This window comes from Ochotona princeps, chromosome 21, assembly GCF_030435755.1.
Source record: "Ochotona princeps isolate mOchPri1 chromosome 21, mOchPri1.hap1, whole genome shotgun sequence".
NCBI lineage: Eukaryota > Metazoa > Chordata > Mammalia > Lagomorpha > Ochotonidae > Ochotona > Ochotona princeps.
Window position 1 is genome coordinate 36456026 of NC_080852.1, and position 18919 is coordinate 36474944.

The following is an 18919-nucleotide window of genomic DNA, read 5'->3' on the forward strand; positions in this document are numbered from 1 at the left end:
TGCCGGGATTAGAACCGGCACCCATATGGGATCCCGGCGTATTCAAGGCAAGGACTTTAGCTGCTAGGCCACTGTGGCCAGCCCTATTTTTTTTAATTGTAGTTTTAATATTGTTTACACAGTTGAGAGGCATGCACGCCCACGTGGGCCTCTGATTAGGGTTGGGAGGGTTGGGTAATGAAGATGGGTGGGATGCATGTTCCCGTCTTTATTTTTCCTCCTGTATCCACAGCGGGGGAAACGAGGGCCACTCCTTGCTGTCATAACTGCCTCAGCACCCAAGCATGGGAGACGGTCCTTTGATGACGCTTAGAGATCCCAGTGTGGGGTAGAGTATCCTGGGGGTGTTACCACAGTGGTTTTGATAGCCCTGAGACATTGTCGATTTCATTGCTCTAGGGTTGAGAATATATTCCAGGGTCTCTTGATTGACAGTCCACATTAATGCATCCTTAGACCCAGGAACCTGCTGCAAAGCTTGGTCAGAAAAATTGTTCAACCTGCTTTGCTTCTCATCCTCTGACATGGCAGTTGACATGTCCTGCTGGCTTAGATGATCTGGCTGCCATATCCTCTGAGTGCATCTGAGCATGCTGACCATGGCACAGGCATCAGCAATTGAAGAAACCCAGTCCTGACAAGTGGCCAAGATCGGACTACGTATCTTGTGAATTTTTTCCCCTGAGGCTGTGGTTTGAGTCCAGAGGTCTAGTTCAGAGTCCCCTAAGAAATCTCGTTTGGGTTGATCTCAGACTTGACTCTTCCCATCTGCTAGTGCACATATGAACGGGTACAGCTACTGCCTCAGCCCCATATCTCACGTGAACGAACCAGCCTGCCGCAGACCCTGTCCTTAGGCATACCAGTGGATGCCATAACTTAGCTGGGCAATCCCAATAAACTCCACCAGCTCTGTCCCCAAACCCAATTTTTGTGTGTACCAGCCTTTGTTGCGGCTTAGCCCTGCCCAGCCCACAGTATGTCTGGCTCTCATGCACACCCATGGTTGCTGCTGAGCAGCTTAGTGCAGCCCAACTCAACCGGTATAGCTGGTCCTCACATAGGTTGACAGGTGCTGTCACCTTGTCCAGTTTCCAACCGTGGATCTTGCGCTCACCAGCGCTAGGTATACACCGGCAGGGGAGTGCCCACAGTTCTGCTTAGCATGTTCCCAACCTTGGATCTTTTTCGTGCTAGAGATTACTGCACTCCAGCTTGACGTGATTTACACCCAGTTTGGGTACTTGCCAGCTGGTGCTGCAGCTTAACTTGGCAGGCCTGCACCCATTTTGGCTCTTGTGCACACCAACAGGTACAGCAGCCTAACCCAGCCTGGCTTGCCCTCAGACTGGTTTCCCTTCAGTCCCAGCTCTCATATTCACTAGTGAAGCAGCAAAGTCCCCAGCATTCCCTTGCTAGGCTGCTCCCAGCCATAGATTTTACGTGTAACATCAGGTGCTGTGGCCCAGTCTGAGATGGCCTATTGCGTTCGCCAGCAGGTATTACATGCTGGTTTTAGCCTGGGCTTCCCCCAGTCCCAGTTCTTGCTGGCAGATACAGCAGCCTAGCCCAGCCTGGCCCACCGCCAGCCTTCATGTAAACTGGTGTGTCCAACTCTTCTGGCCTACACACTATACTGGCTTGTACTCATGCAAACGTGTGGTGGATTGACTGGCCCATTCCTAAAACTGGCTTACATATGTGCCAGTGGGTGTTCCAGCCTATCCTGGTTTAGCTTGCTTCCAACCCCGGCTCTTGTATTCTTATCTTTTGTGTGCTGGCAGGTGCTTCAGTAGCTTGGCATGGTCCTTCCGCAGTCTCAGCTCTTGTTGATGTGTAATTGCAGCCCAGCCTGGCTGGGCATGGCCTATACTCTGTTCTGGCTCTTGTGCTTTCCAGTGAGTGCTAGGGCCCATCTCTAATCCTGGCTGCTGTGTTTCCCAGAGGGAGCTGTGTACAGCAAGCGAGTTCCCAAGTTTCTCTCTCAAGTCTGCTCCCAGCCCTGGATCTCATGCATGCCAGTGTAGGCAGTGGCCCTGCTTGGCATGTCTGTCCTCAGTCCTAGCCCTTGCATGTTCCAGTGGGTGCTGCAGGCTGGGCCCACCTAGCCTACCACCCTAGCCCCCTTTGAGTGTCAGTTGAGTTTCTGTCAGGTGAGATCCACGGTCCAACCTGGCTTGGGCCATCATTCCATGTGTAAACCGTTGGGTGTTGCATTGTCGTAAGAGGGGAGTCCACATTTGAACTACAGAATCTCCCAGTTCTGATTCTCTCACATTCTGGTGGTTACTGTGTCCCAGTGTGACATGGCCCATCCCCTGCTCCGACACTCACAGGTAGGTACTATGGCCTAACCCAGCCAGGCATGCCCCCACACCCCCATCATCCCCACGTTTGCGAACACCAGTGGGTAGCAGGTGCCCAGCCCAGGTCTCCCATATGAGCAGCCTGATGCAGACAAATCTTCTGGTTTCCCCCTCTAAATCACTTCATCTCAGCTCCTCTGCCCCCCTGTGAGTGCAGGGGTCTGTGGAAGGCCCAGATATCATTCCTTCCCTAACAATCCCTTAGCCTCTCGCGCTCCAAATATCCCCAGACCCCTTCCCCAGGCAATCTGCAGTCCATCTCCCCCTGGGGACTGTGATGGCATGTCCTGGTCCGGAGTTCCCTGCCTTCCTCACATATCTTTAAGGAAGAGGGAAAGAAAATACATATATAGAATAAGCAACTATGCTGCCACCGTGGTATAGTTAACACAGATTTGGCATTAATCAAGCCCAGAACACCCATCAAGTGTTGACACTTGCCTAGGTATAAGGCAAGTTAGGTAGTTCTCTACAGCTGGGGATATTTTGTGTTTTTAAAAAACTTACTCTTTTCGTTGTTGCCTGACAAAGCTGAAAAGAGAAACCACCTAACAAGCAGGTTAAAACAAATTCCTTGGCTGCCTTCTCAAATAAACTGAATTGTAATCCTTTTGGGTTGTTTATAGGAGGAAGCTGAAAATCTGTGTTTTTTACAAGGTCCTTGGATGCTTGTAAAGCCAGCCACCTTTTGGAACCTTACTCAGACTAGAGGATACTTAAAGAATGTCCATCTCTTGAAATTGTGACATTTAATGGAGATTAAGTGTAAAAGCCTACAGCTTGGAAGGCACTGTTGACTCAAGATTGGATACAGATCTTGATTGTGTCTATGGTTAAGTATTTATCGCCCTTCATTTTCCTCATTCTTGCTGTGCTGTCTTCATAGTACAGATGAGTATATCTCACGTCATCTGCTTTGTTTCTGAAAAAGCTGTAGGCTAGTGGGATCTTTTTAAGGATACATCACTGCTTGAGGAAGCCTTCAAAATACTATAAGCATGTAAAATAAGAGTAACAAACGTAATGTTTTGCCACTTAGTTTTTCACATTTAGCTAATTGTGATAATTCTGCCTGCTATATTTCCACTCACTTCCAGTTGTTTTTTGGACATAAATGCCAGACGCTTATCTGAACTATTTCTTATGTTCAAGAAATTTTTAAAGAACATAACTTTATTCCTTTACTTTTTAAATAGGTGGCGTTCATATGCGTTAAGTGTCAGTAACCCTGCTCTAAGTTACTTTCGTCAAAGACTTTCTTTGATGAAGAAGATCTTTATTGGACTGGTTATTGAGTGCACTAAGTTAAGACTCTCCTGGGCCCAGCGCAGTGGCCTAGCAGCTTAAGTCCTTGCCTTGAATGCATGAGGATCCCATATGAGCACCGGTTCTAATCCCGGTGGCCCCACTTCCCATCCAGCTCCCTGCTTGTGGCCTGGGAAAGCAGTGGAGGACAGTCCAAAGCCTAGGGACCCTGCACACATGTGGGAGACCCGGAGGAAGTTCCTGCCTCCTGGCTTTGGTTGGGTGCAGTACCGGCCTTTGCGGTCACTTGGGGAGTGAATCATCGGATGGAAGATCTACCTCTCTGTCTCTCCTCATCTCTGCATATCTGACTTTGCAATAAAAATAAAGAAATCTTGAGGAAGAAAAAAAAAAAAAAAAAGACACCTTGGAATGCCCGCGTCCCTTGCTACATTGCCTCTGTCCCTGCTTCGTGATGATGGGAAGGCAGCAGACTGTGTCAGGACATCTGGCTCCCTGTCACCCAATTGAGAGACCTGCATGGAGTTCCTGGTTTCAGCTTGGCCCAGCTATAGTTTTTTTGTTTTTGTTTTGTGAGGGGGGTACTGTGCTTATATAGAATTCATCTTTATTCTTCAAAGATTGGTTACTGGGCAGGTAGCGCCCCTGTAGTTTGTAGTAATAGCAAAATAAAGCCCTATGAAAGTTTCTTGTCACAACTGATACTTTGAGACTTTTTTTTTCTTGGTCCTCTTCCTTCACAGAGGGTTTTTATTTTGTGCCCCTAGTGGAAGAGCAGGTACAGGTACTTCTCTTGCTCATTCCTTAAGACTTCTTTCTGTATCCTAAACCAGGCAGAGAAAGATAGGATTGTTATTGAGATGGTACAATTAAGACAACTCTTGGGCCTGACTTGGTAGCCTACCGGCTAAAGTCTTTGCCTTGCATGCCCTGAGATCCCATATGAGCACCACTTCATATCCCAGCTGCTCCACTTCCCATCAAGCTCTCTGCTTGTGGCCTGGGAAAGCAGTTGAGGATGACCTAAAGCCTTGGGAGTCGACACCGGTTTGGGAGACCTGGAAGAGGCTCCTGGCTTCAGATTGTCTTAGCTCTGGTCATTGCAGCCACTTGGGGAGTGGAGTTTCCAGGATTGCAACTGTAGCTTGTATGGGCTGGCAACATCACAGGTGGGTGCTTATTGCGCTGTGCTGCAGTCTGGTCCTGATGGGCCATTATTTTTCCAAGTGCTTACTTGTTCCCAGGTATTCAGGTTGCTGGGGGTTCTGTGTGTTCACCATTACAAGGGATGCTGCAACTTGCACTGGTTCTGAAGCGGTTCTCTCTTTGTAGGTCAATGTGCGGAATGGAATGAGCCTGCATGACTGTCTTATGAAGGCGCTCAAGGTGAGGGGTCTGCAGCCAGAGTGCTGTGCTGTGTTCAGGCTTCTCCAGGAGCATAAAGGGTGAGTACTCAGGAGGTGCCAGCTATTCCTTCATAGCATTCAGCATCATCTAACTTCAAATTCCTGGCTCCAGTAAAAAAAATCATACTAGTTTCCTGTAGAATATTATCTGTGCATTTTTTTTTAAAGATTTATTCATTTTATTACAGCCAGATATACACAGAGGAGGAGAGACAGAGAGGAAGATCTTCCACCCGATGATTCACTCCCCAAGTGAGCCGCAACGGGCCGATGCGCGCCGATCCGATGCCGGGAACCAGGAACCTCCTCCAGGTCTCCCACTTGGTTGCAGGGTCCCAAGGCTTTGGGCCGTCCTCAACTGCTTTCCCAGGCCACAAGCAGGGATCTGGATGGGAAGTGGAGCTGCCGGGATTAGAACCGGCGCCCATATGGGATCCCGGGGCTTTCAAGGCGAGGACTTTAGCCACTAGATTTCAAAAGGTAGAATTGTTTATAGTTCTCCAATAGCCATTATTTTTCCCCCTAAAATACAAGGAAACCTTTTAGAAGGTTCTTGTAAAATTTATTTGAGAGGGCGGCCAGTGCAGTGGCACAGTAGGCTAATCCTCTACCTGCTCGTGTCCTCATCCCATATTAACACTGGTTCATGTCCCAGCTGCTCCACTTTTTTTTTTTTTTTTAAAAAAGATTTTATTGTTATTAGAAAGCCGGATATACAGAGAGGAGGAGAGACAGAGAGGAAGATCCTCCATCCGATGTTTCACTCCCCAAGTGAGCCGCAACGGGCTAGTGCGTGCCGATCCGATTCCGGGAACCAGGAACCTCTTCCAGGTCTCCCACGCGGGCACAGGGTCCCAAAGCCTTGGGCCGTCCTCGACTGCTTTCCCAGGCCACAAGCAGGGAGCTTGATGGGAAGTGGAGCTGCCGGGATTAGAACCGGCGCCCATATGGGATCCCGGTGCGTTCAAGGTGAGGACCTTAGCCGCTAGGCCACGCCGCCGGGCCCCCAGCTGCTCCACTTTTGATCCAGCTTATGGCTTATGACCTGGAAAAGCAATGGAATGTGAGCAGAAGTATTGGGACCGTGCACACACACAAGACCCAGAAGAGGCTCCTGGCCCCTGCCTTCAAATCGGCTCAGCTCTGGCCATTGCAGCCATTTGGGAAGTGAATTAGCGGATGAAAGGTGTTTCTCTTGCTGTCTCTCCTTCCCTGCATAAATCTGCCTTTCAAGTAAAAGCAGATAAATCTTAAATATACAAGTATGTGTATACAAATATACATACGTGTATACATACATTCTGTCTGTTGGTTTACTTTCCACGTGCCCACATTACCTATTGCTGGAATGAACTGAAGGCAAGAGATGGGAAGTTTTGGTTGTGTAACATGTGTTTGTGTTGCTATTAATATTAAACTCTTCTCTTATTTAAACATCTCCCTTTTGTATTTTCTAAAATTCTGCAGTAAAAAAGCACGTTTGGATTGGAACACTGATGCTGCATCCTTAATAGGAGAGGAACTTCAGGTAGATTTCCTGGATCACGTTCCCCTCACAACACACAATTTCGTAAGTTGCAGTTTTTTCTTCTTCATGGCATGTTAGATGTGTTGCCTAGTGTCAGGAATTTCTCAGAGGCAGTTAGTATTGATTGTTTAATGCTCTAGTTATGCCATTGCTTACAGTAAAGCAATGTAGATTATTTCATTAGATATGTTTTTGTTATGAATTTTACAATGTTGCAAGCAGGAGTCTTTATTTTGTATAATAATGAATTTTGCAGGGCCAGCATTACTCTTTGGTCAGTTTTCATTTAATCGGCTTTTTCACACCAATGTTCTTGTAGGCTCGAAAGACGTTCCTGAAACTTGCCTTCTGTGACATCTGTCAGAAATTCCTGCTAAATGGATTTCGATGTCAGACTTGCGGCTACAAATTTCATGAGCACTGTAGCACCAAAGTACCTACTATGTGTGTGGACTGGAGTAATATCAGACAACTCTTGTAAGATATCATTTCTTTCAGAGAATGTAGGGAAAGCAAGTATATAGACATTTTGGAAGGTATTGTGCATTTTGGCTGAATAGTCTGGCTTTTAGACTTGTTAAAAGAATTGTAATCTGGGAATCTACTTCAGAATGATAGGTGTTTTTGTGTGTGTGGTTTTTGTGGTTTTTCTTTTTTGCTGCTGTTATTTCTGTTTTTTTCTTTAAGATTTACTTATTTGAAAGGACGGTGAGTGGAGGGTGAGTCTTCCATCTACTGATTTACTCCCTAAGTTGTTGCAAAGGCTGGTGCTGGGCCGGCTGGAACTAGGAGCCAGGAGCTGCTTCTGGGTCTCCCCTGTGGATATATGGCCCAAGTACTTGGGGCATCCTCTGGCTGCTTTTTCAGGCACATTAGCAGGAAGCTGCTTAGAAGTGGAGCAGCGTGGTCTCAAACTGGTACTCATATTGGATCTCCGCATTACAGCTGCCAGCATAGCCCACTGCACTGCACCTCCGGCCCCAGAATGATAGTTCAGAAACTAGCTAATTTAGTGTGACTTCCTAATACAAAGTGAGCAGGTAGACCTTTTAAAGCTATTAATAGGTACCAGTAAATAATCAGGAAAAGGACAAAAGGTTATGAAAATTGAAAGAATTTTTGGCTTTTCTGTCTGTATTTATTTGAAAAGTAGAGTTACAGAGAGAAAATATCTGACAGATATGTGAAAAATCTCAGTGTTAACTGATTGTAACCACCTCTGAGCTCTAGTTACTCCTTGGGAAAAAGAAGATGTTATGTTCCCTGTAATGTTCTTGTGAGGATTGGTGATGATAATCATATGGGAAATAGCTAAGCTGAAGTGGTCCAGCCTCTGCATGGAAAGTGCCCAGTTAATGCAATATCATTTTTCCTCTTTTTTGGGGGAAAAAAAAATCTTCATTTGTTTGAAAGGCACAGAGAACAGAGATCTTCTGTCTCTTGATTCACTCCCCAAGTGCTCCCAAGTGCAGGACCTGGGTACCATGGAATCGGGAAGCAGGGACTCGCTCCAGTCTCCAGTCTCGCACCTTGAGCCACTCCTGCTGCTGTCCGGATGGGAAGGCGCTGCAGGACTTGCATCTGAATTGCTTCATGAGATGCAAATGGCAGCTTAACTTGCTGCACCACCAGACTGGCCCCACTTTTCCTCTTACATGGGACTTTTTTTTATTAAATACGATTTTTATTCAGTTTTTTGTCTTTATATCTTTCCAGGACAGTGTTTTCAGAAAAGCTGTATATGATACAGGTCGTAAAATTCCTTACTTTAGCCTTAAAAAAGCACGACTTCAAAAATATACATTTTTGAGGGCCGAGCATGATGGCTCAATGGCTAAATCCTCCCCTTCCATGCACCAGGATCCCATATGGGTGCTGGTTCGTGTCCCAGCTCCTCCACTTCCCATCCAGCTCCCTGCTTGTGGCCTAGGAAAGAAGTAGAGGACAGCTCAAAGCCTGGGGACCTTGTACCCACATCTGAACCTCCTAGCTTCAGATTGGCTCAGCTCCAGCCATTGTGCCACTTGGGGAGTGAACTAGCAGATAAAAGATCTTTCTGTCTGTCTTCTCTATAAATCTTCCTTTCCAATAAAATTAATAGATCTTTAATAATGCTTTTTGTGTGTGGGGGGAGGAAAGGCAGAAAGTGATAAGAATGGGGAGAGATCTTCTATGCGGTGTTCATTTCTCCAAGTGGTCTCAGTGTCCCATGGTTGGCTGTGCCAAAACCAGGAGACAGCAGCTTCCTCTGCATCTCCTACATAGGTTCAGGGATCCAAGTACTTGGGCTGTGCTCTGCTGCTTTCCCAAGCACATTATCAGGCAGCTTGATCGGAAATTGAGCAGCTAAGACTCCACCCTCCACCCATATAGGATGTTGGCATTGTAGTTGGTGGCCAAACCAGCTACATCATAGCATTGGCTTCACCAGCTGTTGCTTTGGTATTTCCTGCTGGAGCTTGCACGTTCATTGGCAGGCCAGTATTACTCACGTTCCAGTCATTCCAGCCCAGGTGATTGGATAGTTGTGTCCTTCATTCTTAATACTTATAAAGGTAGAAGAAAATGTGATGAGAAAGTTCAGTTGAGTAGCAGCTTACAAGGCAGGGCAGGCCAATTATTTGTAGATTTATTGCACACCTGTAAGCTTGTCTTTCTCTGATTTTACTTAGATTATTTCCAAATTCTACCTTTGGTGAAACTGGGGCCCCAGCACTGCCTTCTTTGACAATGCGTCGGATGCGAGAATCTGTTTCCCGGATGCCTGTTAGGTAATTTTTACTCATAGCCTTTTCTTTGGAAGCTTGTATTGGGGTTGGTAGCATTGAAAACCCAAGTGCAAAGGAAGAGAGTTCCTTTGCATTCGGTTGTCTGTGTGTGAACACTTGCTGCTTCTGTGGAACTCAATCTTGGTCTTACAGCACATATCAATAATGTGTCCAACCGTGTGTTTATGGAGTTCTAGTAGGTTTAGTCTAAGCTGGGAGGGTTCCAGGTAGGCTAGTAGGTGGTGCTATGGTTGGCAAAAGTTTATCACTTCTTTCTCAGAATATGTGAAAATTTGAAGTATTCTGTAGAAATGATATATTTTTGAAAAGCTGTAATATTCTCTTTTGTTTGTATTGCAAGTCCAAATGTTCTTTTCCTTTCTAAAAATTTGTGTGCTCAAGGACCTTGACAGATAAGAGGTTTTTAATTTAATTAAATTAAGTCAGTTAAAGGTTTTGACTTGTCTTGAAGGACTGATATGTGTTGTCAAAGGTTGTACAGATGGTTTACTGCCAAGTGTCTTAATGAAGGTTCAGCAGGACTGACCGAGTGCCAGTCCTGGCCCTTTGTCCTCTCCAGTTCCCAGCACAGGTACTCCACTCCTCACGCCTTCACGTTCAGCTCCTCCAGCCCGTCCTCGGAAGGTTCCCTCTCCCAGAGGCAGAGGTCCACGTCCACACCCAACGTTCACATGGTCAGCACCACCCTGCCTGTGGACAGCAGGATGATTGAGGTAAAGGGGCCCCGGCTTGGGAGTGGGGGCGATGAGTTTCAGGCGGTAGGGGGCCGTGTTCAGGAGTGAAGCAGTGCTTTCTCAGGCCTCTGTGCTGCTGAACTCTCTCTTATCCCTGCCATTTTTAGACTGCCTTGTTAATCCGGTTCACATCAAGCAGCTGGAGGGCTGAAACCTCCTGAAGAAATGTTCACACTTGACTCCTTTTCCATGGCAGATTTAAATAGAATTTCAGTGAGCTGATTCATAGCAAGATAAATAAAGAGTACTTTCATTTTAGTGTCGGAAAGAAAATAATAGTAATGGAAGTAAGAGCGCTTGATTTCACTAAAAGGGGGGAATCCGAGGAGTTTAATAAACAGGTCTTTAGGTAGATGTTAATTCTGTTGGTTCCAAACTGCGTTTTCTTTTATTGGCTTTTTGTGTGTTCTGTGTATTATGTTTGCTTTCTACTTCATCTTCAATAACCACTGAATACACTTCCTTTGTTCTTTATTCTTTATTTCTCCTTGCTTTGGACTAGAATAGCAGCCTGAATGCTTCTCCCAGGGTGTGGTCCAGATGCTTTTGTTTGAGGGGAAGAGTAGGTATTTTTCTTCATGCCTTTGCTTTCTTGTAGTTAACGGCATTGCTGAGACTATCAGACAGTAAATTCATATTTCTTGTCAGAATTGTTTTTATATTTCCTTTTTTGCCAGTAAATTATATGAGAGTAAAGAAACTATGCATCCTGTCCTGGTGGTATTTCAGTAGACACTAACCTTGCCTGGTACAGTATGGGGGGTGTAAATTGGCGTGGAAATTTACAGCAGGTTCTTGTAGGTGCACAGCACAAATTAGTTCTATATGGGGATGGTAGATTTTCGTCTCTACTTGTCTGCTGCAACTTATATGAAATAACTTGTTCTGTTAACTGAATACCACTCTAATTGCAAAAAAAAAGTTTCAGCTGTTTTGCTTGCATTCTGAATGTTTCTAAGTAAATACAATTTTTTAATTAGAAAAAAAACAATATATAGGAGGTAAATTTCTCAAGTTAGATTTTTGAAGCCAAGACTATTAAAACAAAAATAAATGCTTAGTAAAAACTAATGTTTTGATTATTTAGTTAGTACACAATCAGTATTCTCTGTGTGGCCCATTTGTTTGACAGACCCTGGAAAATCATTTATGAATACCTTGTCAGAGGTGCCTGTGTTCTCCTTGTGGGTGACTTGTTCCTCCAAAAACCTCAGGGATACCTGTGCCACACAGCTCACTAAGATCTCAAGTCATGACATACTTTTTCTGCCACGGTGAGAAAGATTTTGCACAAACATTTAGTTCTATCTTCTGTTTTATCATCCCAGTTAATCTACCAGCTATGTTTTTGATAGTATATGGTTTGATTCTATGAGGAAGCAATGAAGTGAATTCTTAATACAGAATAGCACAATGGTTAAGCTAATCCTTTCTTTAAGAGCAGAATAAATTTTGGGGCCCGGTGTGATGGCTTAATGCCTAAATCTTTGCTTTGCAAAAGTGCTGGGATCCCATATGGGTGCTGGTTCATGTTCCTGGCTGTTACACTTCCCATCCAGCTCCCTGTATGGCCTGGGAAAGCAGCAGAGGATGGCCCTAAGCCTTGGGACCCTGCACTTGCATAGGAGACCTGGAGGAAGCTCCTGGCTCCTGACTTTGGAATGGCTCAGCTCAGGTTGTTGCGGAGTAAACCAGTGGATGGAAGCTCTTTCTGTGTCTCTAAATTTGATCTGCCTTTCCAATAAAAATAAATTTTTTTTTATAAGTAACTTTTGAATTCTGGTACTTTTAACAAAATTCAAACAGGGTTACAGAGAGAGAGAAGGTGAAAGAGGGGTCTTCCATTCACTGGTTCACTCCCTAAATAGCTGCAACAGCCAGGACTGGGTATGGCCACATCTAGGAATTTCTCCTGGGTCTCCCATGTGCGGCCGTCTTCCATTGCCTTCCTGGGCACATCGAAAGGGAGCTAGATCAGAAGTGGAGCAGCCAGCTCTTGAACTAGCACTTGTTTTGGGTGTTAGCATTGCAGGAGGCGGCTGCCTTACCCAGTCTGTCAAAGTGTGAGCCCTGAATCCTGATGCTTTTTATTTTATTACTTGATTTGCCATTTTCAACATTACATGATTAAACATTTTTAATTTTATGAAGTGTTTATTTTTATCTACTTGAATGCCGAGGTAGAAGGTTGGGGAGATCTTCCATCCATTGCTTCACTCCGTAGATACATGCAAGCCAAAGCCAGGAGCTTGTATCAAGGGCAGCATGACACATGTACTTGAACTATCTACTGTCTTCGAGGATACATTAGCAGCAAGTTGAAACAGAAACAGAGCAGCCAGGGTTTCAACCAGGCACTGTAACTCTTTATTTAGGAAAGTCAGTCAAGCTGTGGAAATTGCCAGAGTAAAGTATAAGGAATATGCTATAAGTAGGGAAAAAATTACTATGACCATAAGAAAAAAAAATCAGTACATACATGGGAATATAGTTTAATAAAAAATACATTGTGCTGTGTTTGACATGAGCAGATTGGGTAGTGAAGGCACACCTGCTGAATGCTCTTTTGAAGTTCAGGTTATTTGTCGCTTATTTTTTGATGTGCTTGGCACATCAAAAACATGCGTATTTCTAAACTTGCAGCTTTTGCTTGCAGGCATGCGTAATGTGTGTGTGTGTGTGTGTGTGTAGTGGATTTCTATTAAGTATCTATGATAAAGAGTAGTCAGCTTGAGAACTAGAACTTGAAGCTGTTTAGGTTGGGAGATTCTAAACAGTTTATAATTCTTTTTCTTTGGTACAGTTGTCATAACATTTTAATAACAGTTGAATGGAATGAATATTTTGTCTATACAAATGGACAAATATGTGGCTACATAATAAAAAGTACATTTTTGAGAATGGGGAGGGTTGCCTATGTTGTATATTATTTGGTTATACTTCACATGAAGATTAAAATTAGGATTTAGATCTCATTTTGAATTTTTTCTTAGAAACCCTCCTTAAACATCTTACACATTTATTTTTTCTTGTGTATTTTGTTTTTAAATTTTATTTGCTTTTAAAATTAGTTTTTAAAGAGCCCCCAGTGATTTAAACTATTTTCCAGATAGTTTATTCTAATAAATTCTCAAGGTAGTCTTTGGCTTATCAGCTCAGTAGCATGTAGCTCATTTCAGAGCTTACCTGTATGGAACCTGTGAGGTAGCATTTCATGGTGAAAGAATTAAGGGCTGGCATCCATGTATAACAGTTTTTATTTTTCTGGCACTCACCGGCCATGTTCCTTTCTCTACTTGCTGAGAAGTGCTTTCTCATATATAAAATGTGGATTTTAGGTTATGTGTGGTCTTTGCAGCTATCCCATGATTTTAGCTTGATTGAAGTACATGGTCGTGGGGCTTGCCCTCAGATCAAATCCAGCTTCACCCTTTGTCCTGGTGGAATGTCTCCTGGGGGAGTCCTCTTGCTGCCAGATCACTTCCCAGCATCACTTGAGCAAGATCCTCAATCTTTGCGAAGATTCCAGCTAATGACTAATTTGTCATGTTGTTGCTTTTTCCTGAGAAAAGAATGTGTTTTCCATTGTACATAAAACACCAATCCTCATGATATTTGATGAACAACCAATTTTACACATCTTGACCTTTGACATGAGTGAGTTTAATCATGGAAAGCTAAGTAGCCTTTGTCTCAGTGCTTTTATAATTCAGTTTTTACTTGTAAATCCTTTGTTTTCCCTCCCTGCAAGTAAATCATTTTTAGTTTACAAATTAATCAGCTTTCCTTTTTGGTTTCAGGATGCAATTAAAAGTCATGGAGAATCAGGTACTTTTCCATATTACTTACTAAATAGTGTCTTTCTATGTGCTGTGTGTCTTATGTTGACTTACCCACTTGTGGGTTCTGTTTGTCTGCTCTGTTAAGCCTCACCTTCAGCCCTATCCAGCAGCCCCAACAATTTGAGCCCAACGGGCTGGTCACAACCGAAAACTCCCATGCCAGCGCAGAGAGAACGGGCCCCAGGATCTGGAACCCAGGAGAAAAATAAAATTGTGAGTGTTGCCATTAGCACCTCATATCTGTTTGGGTTTAGGAAGAAAAACCTAGTTGGAAAGTAGAATTCTTTTTACTTATTTTGGGATAGGACTCGAATAAGGTACATTCAGGGATCTCAAGTGCCTGCTGTTTGTCATGCTTACATTAGAGAATTTGGCAGTTTGCTACAACAGAACAGTGTTTTCTCAAAAGACCAAATTGAAATTATAGTTAACATGTCTCTTTAAAAGCTGTGGGAACAGTGGAGGTTGGATAGATTTTTGGTTTGATGTCCTGTCGCTGGAGTGTCATTTCTGCTTGTTTCAGAGGCCGCGCGGACAGAGGGATTCCAGCTACTACTGGGAAATAGAAGCCAGTGAAGTGATGCTCTCCACTCGGATTGGGTCTGGCTCCTTTGGAACTGTATATAAGGGCAAATGGCATGGTGAGTCCGGGGCCCACCCTTTGTCACAGGGCTTCAGTGACGTCAGAAGTAAGCCGCGAGAGGCCAAGGAGATTCCCAAGATTATGTCTGAAGATTCGACTGGATGGAAGTTTTGAAATCTCACAGAATTTGGTTTAGATGCCTGGTGCTTTAAATTGCCTGTTGTTTAGACAGCTAGAAAATGTGGACAAGGTTTGAGTTCTGTAATCAGTGTTAGCAGTGCTGTCTCGTCGTAGACCGATTAAGTACAGGCTGCACAGGGAGCTGCTGTGAAGCCCCCGAAATGAGCAGGAGTCTGCTGATTGAGTGGAAAGCACGAGAAGTGGGGAGGGGTCAAGGATTTCACACGCCAGAAAATTGAGGTCTTGAGAGGGGGCTAACTTGCTTGCCCGTGACCAGTTAGTTTTGGCATAACAAAGGTAAGAATGTCTTGTCAAAGCTCTTTACTGTGCCCAGGGTTCACTGTGTTTAGGCCTGTCCAACAGAATAGGTAGACTGAATTCTTCAATCTGTGCAATGTTAGTTGGTTTTTTGTTTGTTTGTTTTAAAGATTTATTCTATTTTTATTGGAAAGTCAGATATATAGAGAGGAGGAAAGAGAGGAAGATCTTCCGTCCGATGATTCACTCCCTAAGTGAGCGCAACGGCCGATGCTGCGCCGATCCAAAGCCAGGAGCCAGGAACTTACTCCTCACGGGTGCAGGGTCCCAAAGCTTTAGCCGCTAGGCCACGCTGCCAGGCCCAATGTTAGTTGTTTTGGTTGAAGCTTTATTACTTGTGAGAAATTTAGTTTAACTTTTGTTAATTGCAGCTTGTGTATTTGGGTAGTACACTTAAGATTTATTCCAAGTTTTTACTGTTTCTGGCCTTAGGGTGTTAGCATATAGTAAGCAGGTTTTTGTTGTCTCTACTTTGGATTCTACTGTAATCATCATCATCATTATTAGAGATGTATTTGTCTGGCAGAGTTATGGAGTGAGAGAGCTACCGTCTGCTGATTCACTCTCTAGATGACCACAATGGCCATGGCTGAACTAGGCTGAGGCCGGGAGCTTCTTCTGTGTCTTCTCTGTGGGTGCAGGACCCTGGCACGTGGGCCATCTTCCACTGCTTTCCCAGGCGCCTTAGTGGAGGGCTGGGTCAGAAGTGGAGCATGGGATGCTGCCATTGCGTTTAATCCACTGTGCCCGATGCCAGCCCTCATAATTATCTTAGTAGATGCCCAAAGTAAGGAACTTTAAGAATGTCATGTGAATGGAGCTTTCAGATTCAAGGTGTTGAAACCTGAGACAGCACCTCCGGGCTTCTGAGTGCCTTTGGCTTGTTAGAATGGTTTTACGCCATTGGTAACTGATTACTTGAGAAATTCCTGATTCATTAAGGGCGTAGGACTAAATATGTAAATTACATGTAGAATGATTCATTTTTTTTTTAAAGATTTATTTATTTTTATTACAAAGTCAGATATACAGAGAGGAAGATCTTCCATCCAATGATTCACTCCCCAAGTGACCGCAACGGCTGGTTCTGTGCCGATCTGAAGCCAGGAACCAGGAACCTCTTCCAGGTCTCCCACACGGGTGCAGGGTCTCAAAGTCTTGAGCCGTCCTCAACTGCTTTCCCAGGCCACAAGCAGGGAGCTGGAAGGGAAGTGGAGCTGCCAGGGATTAGAACTGGCGCCCATATGGGATCCCGGAGCGTTCAAGGCGAGGACTTTAGCCGCCGGGCCCTGATTCATTTTTCTTATAAAATTACATCCAGTGTACTTCTGGCCTATCTGCCAAATCTCAGGAAAATGGCAGTGTTGGAAGACAATGTCAAAGTCATAAATGGGGCAGTATAGCCTTTTGTAGGGTATAGTGAATTGTATCTGAGATGGGAAGTAGAGCAGTGGATAGAGCAGTGTTTAATATTTTTGCTAAGAGCAGTTGATCATTTTTTTAAAGATTTGTTTCTATTGGAAAGTCAGATATATAAAGAGAAGGAGAGACAGAGAGGAAGATCTTCTGTCCAATTGTTTACTCCCCAGGCAGCTGCAACAGCAGGAACTGAGCCAATCCAAAGCCAGGAGCCAGGAGCTGCTTCAGGGTCCCCCATGTAGGTGCAGGGTCCCAAGGATTTGGGCCATTGTCCACTTTCCCAGGCCACAGCAGGGAGCTGGATGGGAAGCGGGGCTGCCAGGATTAGAACCGGTGCCCACATGGGATCCCTATGCTGCTAAGCTGTGCAGAGGAGCTGAGTGTAACCTGGCACCCTGCTGTTTTACCAACTGCTTGGCAGGCATTCAGTCTTCCTATCCGTGACCTGCAGAGGAGTACATGTTTGGAGAGCAGTCGGATTTAGAAAGATAGGAAGACTTTGTGTTGATGAAACAAAGAAAGGTGAAGAAATTCTTTGTATATGGGTGTCATGTGGCTAAGCGATGGTCTGTGTGGAAACAGCTCAGGGTGTTCAGCTGATGGAGAGGAGGGGCTGAAGCTGCCTGGGGCTCCGGGGGTTGCATTGCTGACCAGGAACAGTGTGTGATGAGCTGTGCTGGGGCAGGGCACAGCTGTGGAGAGGGATAATAAAGGACTGGGCTGCCCTGCTGTGCCCGGGCACTAGGAGGCCACACGAAGCAGTAGCTCATCCAGCGTCACCTCCTTCCCACACCCCTACACCTGTCCTGGCCCTAGCCTGCCAGTATGGCCATCGTCTTGGCCCTGCTGTGATGGGCCCGTCCACCCTCATGAGTTGGTCCTTTTTGTTGTCAGCTCTGGTGCCTGAACCAGCCACAGCCGGCTCCTCCATGGCCTCCTGCTTTCTCTCAGTGCCAAATCACAACAGAGTTTCAGAGACACAATTTCCGTTTCTGTTCCTCTGACCTCACCTCTCAGTTGCAGTGTGCTCAGTCTGGACCAAGTACACTCCCGTTCACTGAAACCTTTCCCTTGGCTGCTCTCCTTTTTCCTTCTGCAAAGCTTTCTGCATCCTCTGCCAAGGGGTCTTCTCTGCCCTTTGTGTGTACTGCCCCCCCCACACACATGCGTGCACACACACGTGTCTGTCTCCTTTCTTGGCTCATGTTGGCACCAGATTAAACAGTTATGCAAAAGACTGTCTCTCCTACTCAGGCTAAGAACTTGATGTTACGCATGTCTCGTGTGGTTGACCAGACCCATTGCCTAGGTAGGAGCTCTGACTCGGCCGAGCACTGTTTCATCTTATGTCATCAGCGCCTTCTCAGGCCACCCTGTGCCCTTCGTAAACTCAAGTGCTTCTGCGTGCTGGGAGCCAGTTTGAAGGCTGTGTTGCTGTGACTCCTTGTAGCTTTCAGTAATGAAACAACACCTTTTGAGGAAAGCAGTTTGGGACCTACCGGAAGAACTGCCTGCCTGCCAGTTGGTGCTCCTACAGAAAGATTCTAGGGGTGCTTTCACTGTGTGGAGAGGGTCAGGTCCAGGTGTCATCCAGCTGGTTTGCACTTTAGTCCTTAGTAAATTCATTTATTGTGAACTTATGAGCCCTAAGAGAGCTTCAGCTAATTTTGGAAAGTTGTTGCACAGGATCAGTATAGAAACTTTTGGATAAAATAGCATCTTTATTTTGCATGCTTGGATTTCAGAACAAAATAAGCAACCCCCCCGCACACACACAATATGCAACAGTGCAACTAATCCCACTGTCAAAGTGAGGGGAGGGGACAGGGCTTGCGGGACCCCTGCCCTAGAAGCAAGGAGGCTGTGGAGAGTGTCAGCACCTCGGCCTTCCTACGCAGCCTTTTGCACGAGTTTGTAGAAAGTGGCTTCTAAACGTGCAGCCCATGTGAGGTAGGAGTGGCCACGAGAGTGCTTACGTGCCGTGAGGAGGCTGGTGTTACTCCCGGTGCTTGGCACGCAGCTGTAGGGTTGGCTATAGCAGTGCCGTGGGAGTCATATGAGGCTCCAGTCCTGGCTCTAGGATTTTGGTTTTCTGTGTGAGAATAACGGGTACTGGGATGGTAGAGCAGCTCTGAGGGTTACAGGGAATTGAAGCACACAGTGCCAAGGTACTGCAAGGGCTCAGTATTTATTAGGATTACTTTTTTTATTTTCATGTTCTTAAGTATGATTTGATAGTTTCATTTATGTTTGCCTATTTCTATTAGTTTTCTATATTTTCCTTTTTTCTTAAGTACCATGTTTTTTTTTTTTTTTTAAGATTTATTTTATTTTTATTACAAAGTCAGATATACTGAGAGGAGGAGAGATAGAGAGGAAGTGGAGCTGCCAGGATTAGAACCAGCAGCCATATGGGATCAAGGCAAGGATCTTAGCCACTAGGCCACGCTGCTGAGCCCAAGTACCATGTGTTTTTAAAGATTTATTT

General features: G+C 45.0%; 1 protein-coding gene across 2 annotated transcripts in view; it reads left to right on the forward strand.

Annotated features, from left to right (window-relative positions):
- The window catches only part of RAF1 (Raf-1 proto-oncogene, serine/threonine kinase), a 58606-nt gene that overhangs the window by 32309 nt on the left and 7378 nt on the right, over positions 1-18919 (forward strand). The window contains exons 3-11 of one of the 2 annotated variants that reach the window (XM_058679213.1): positions 4965-5077; positions 6506-6608; positions 6886-7043; positions 9239-9337; positions 9915-10068; positions 10592-10651; positions 13890-13917; positions 14017-14144; positions 14455-14572. In XM_058679213.1, coding sequence (XP_058535196.1) covers positions 4965-5077; positions 6506-6608; positions 6886-7043; positions 9239-9337; positions 9915-10068; positions 10592-10651; positions 13890-13917; positions 14017-14144; positions 14455-14572 — 961 coding nt within the window. The remainder of the gene's footprint in view (positions 1-4964; positions 5078-6505; positions 6609-6885; positions 7044-9238; positions 9338-9914; positions 10069-10591; positions 10652-13889; positions 13918-14016; positions 14145-14454; positions 14573-18919) is intronic. The other variant, XM_036497567.2, reaches the window with a different exon arrangement.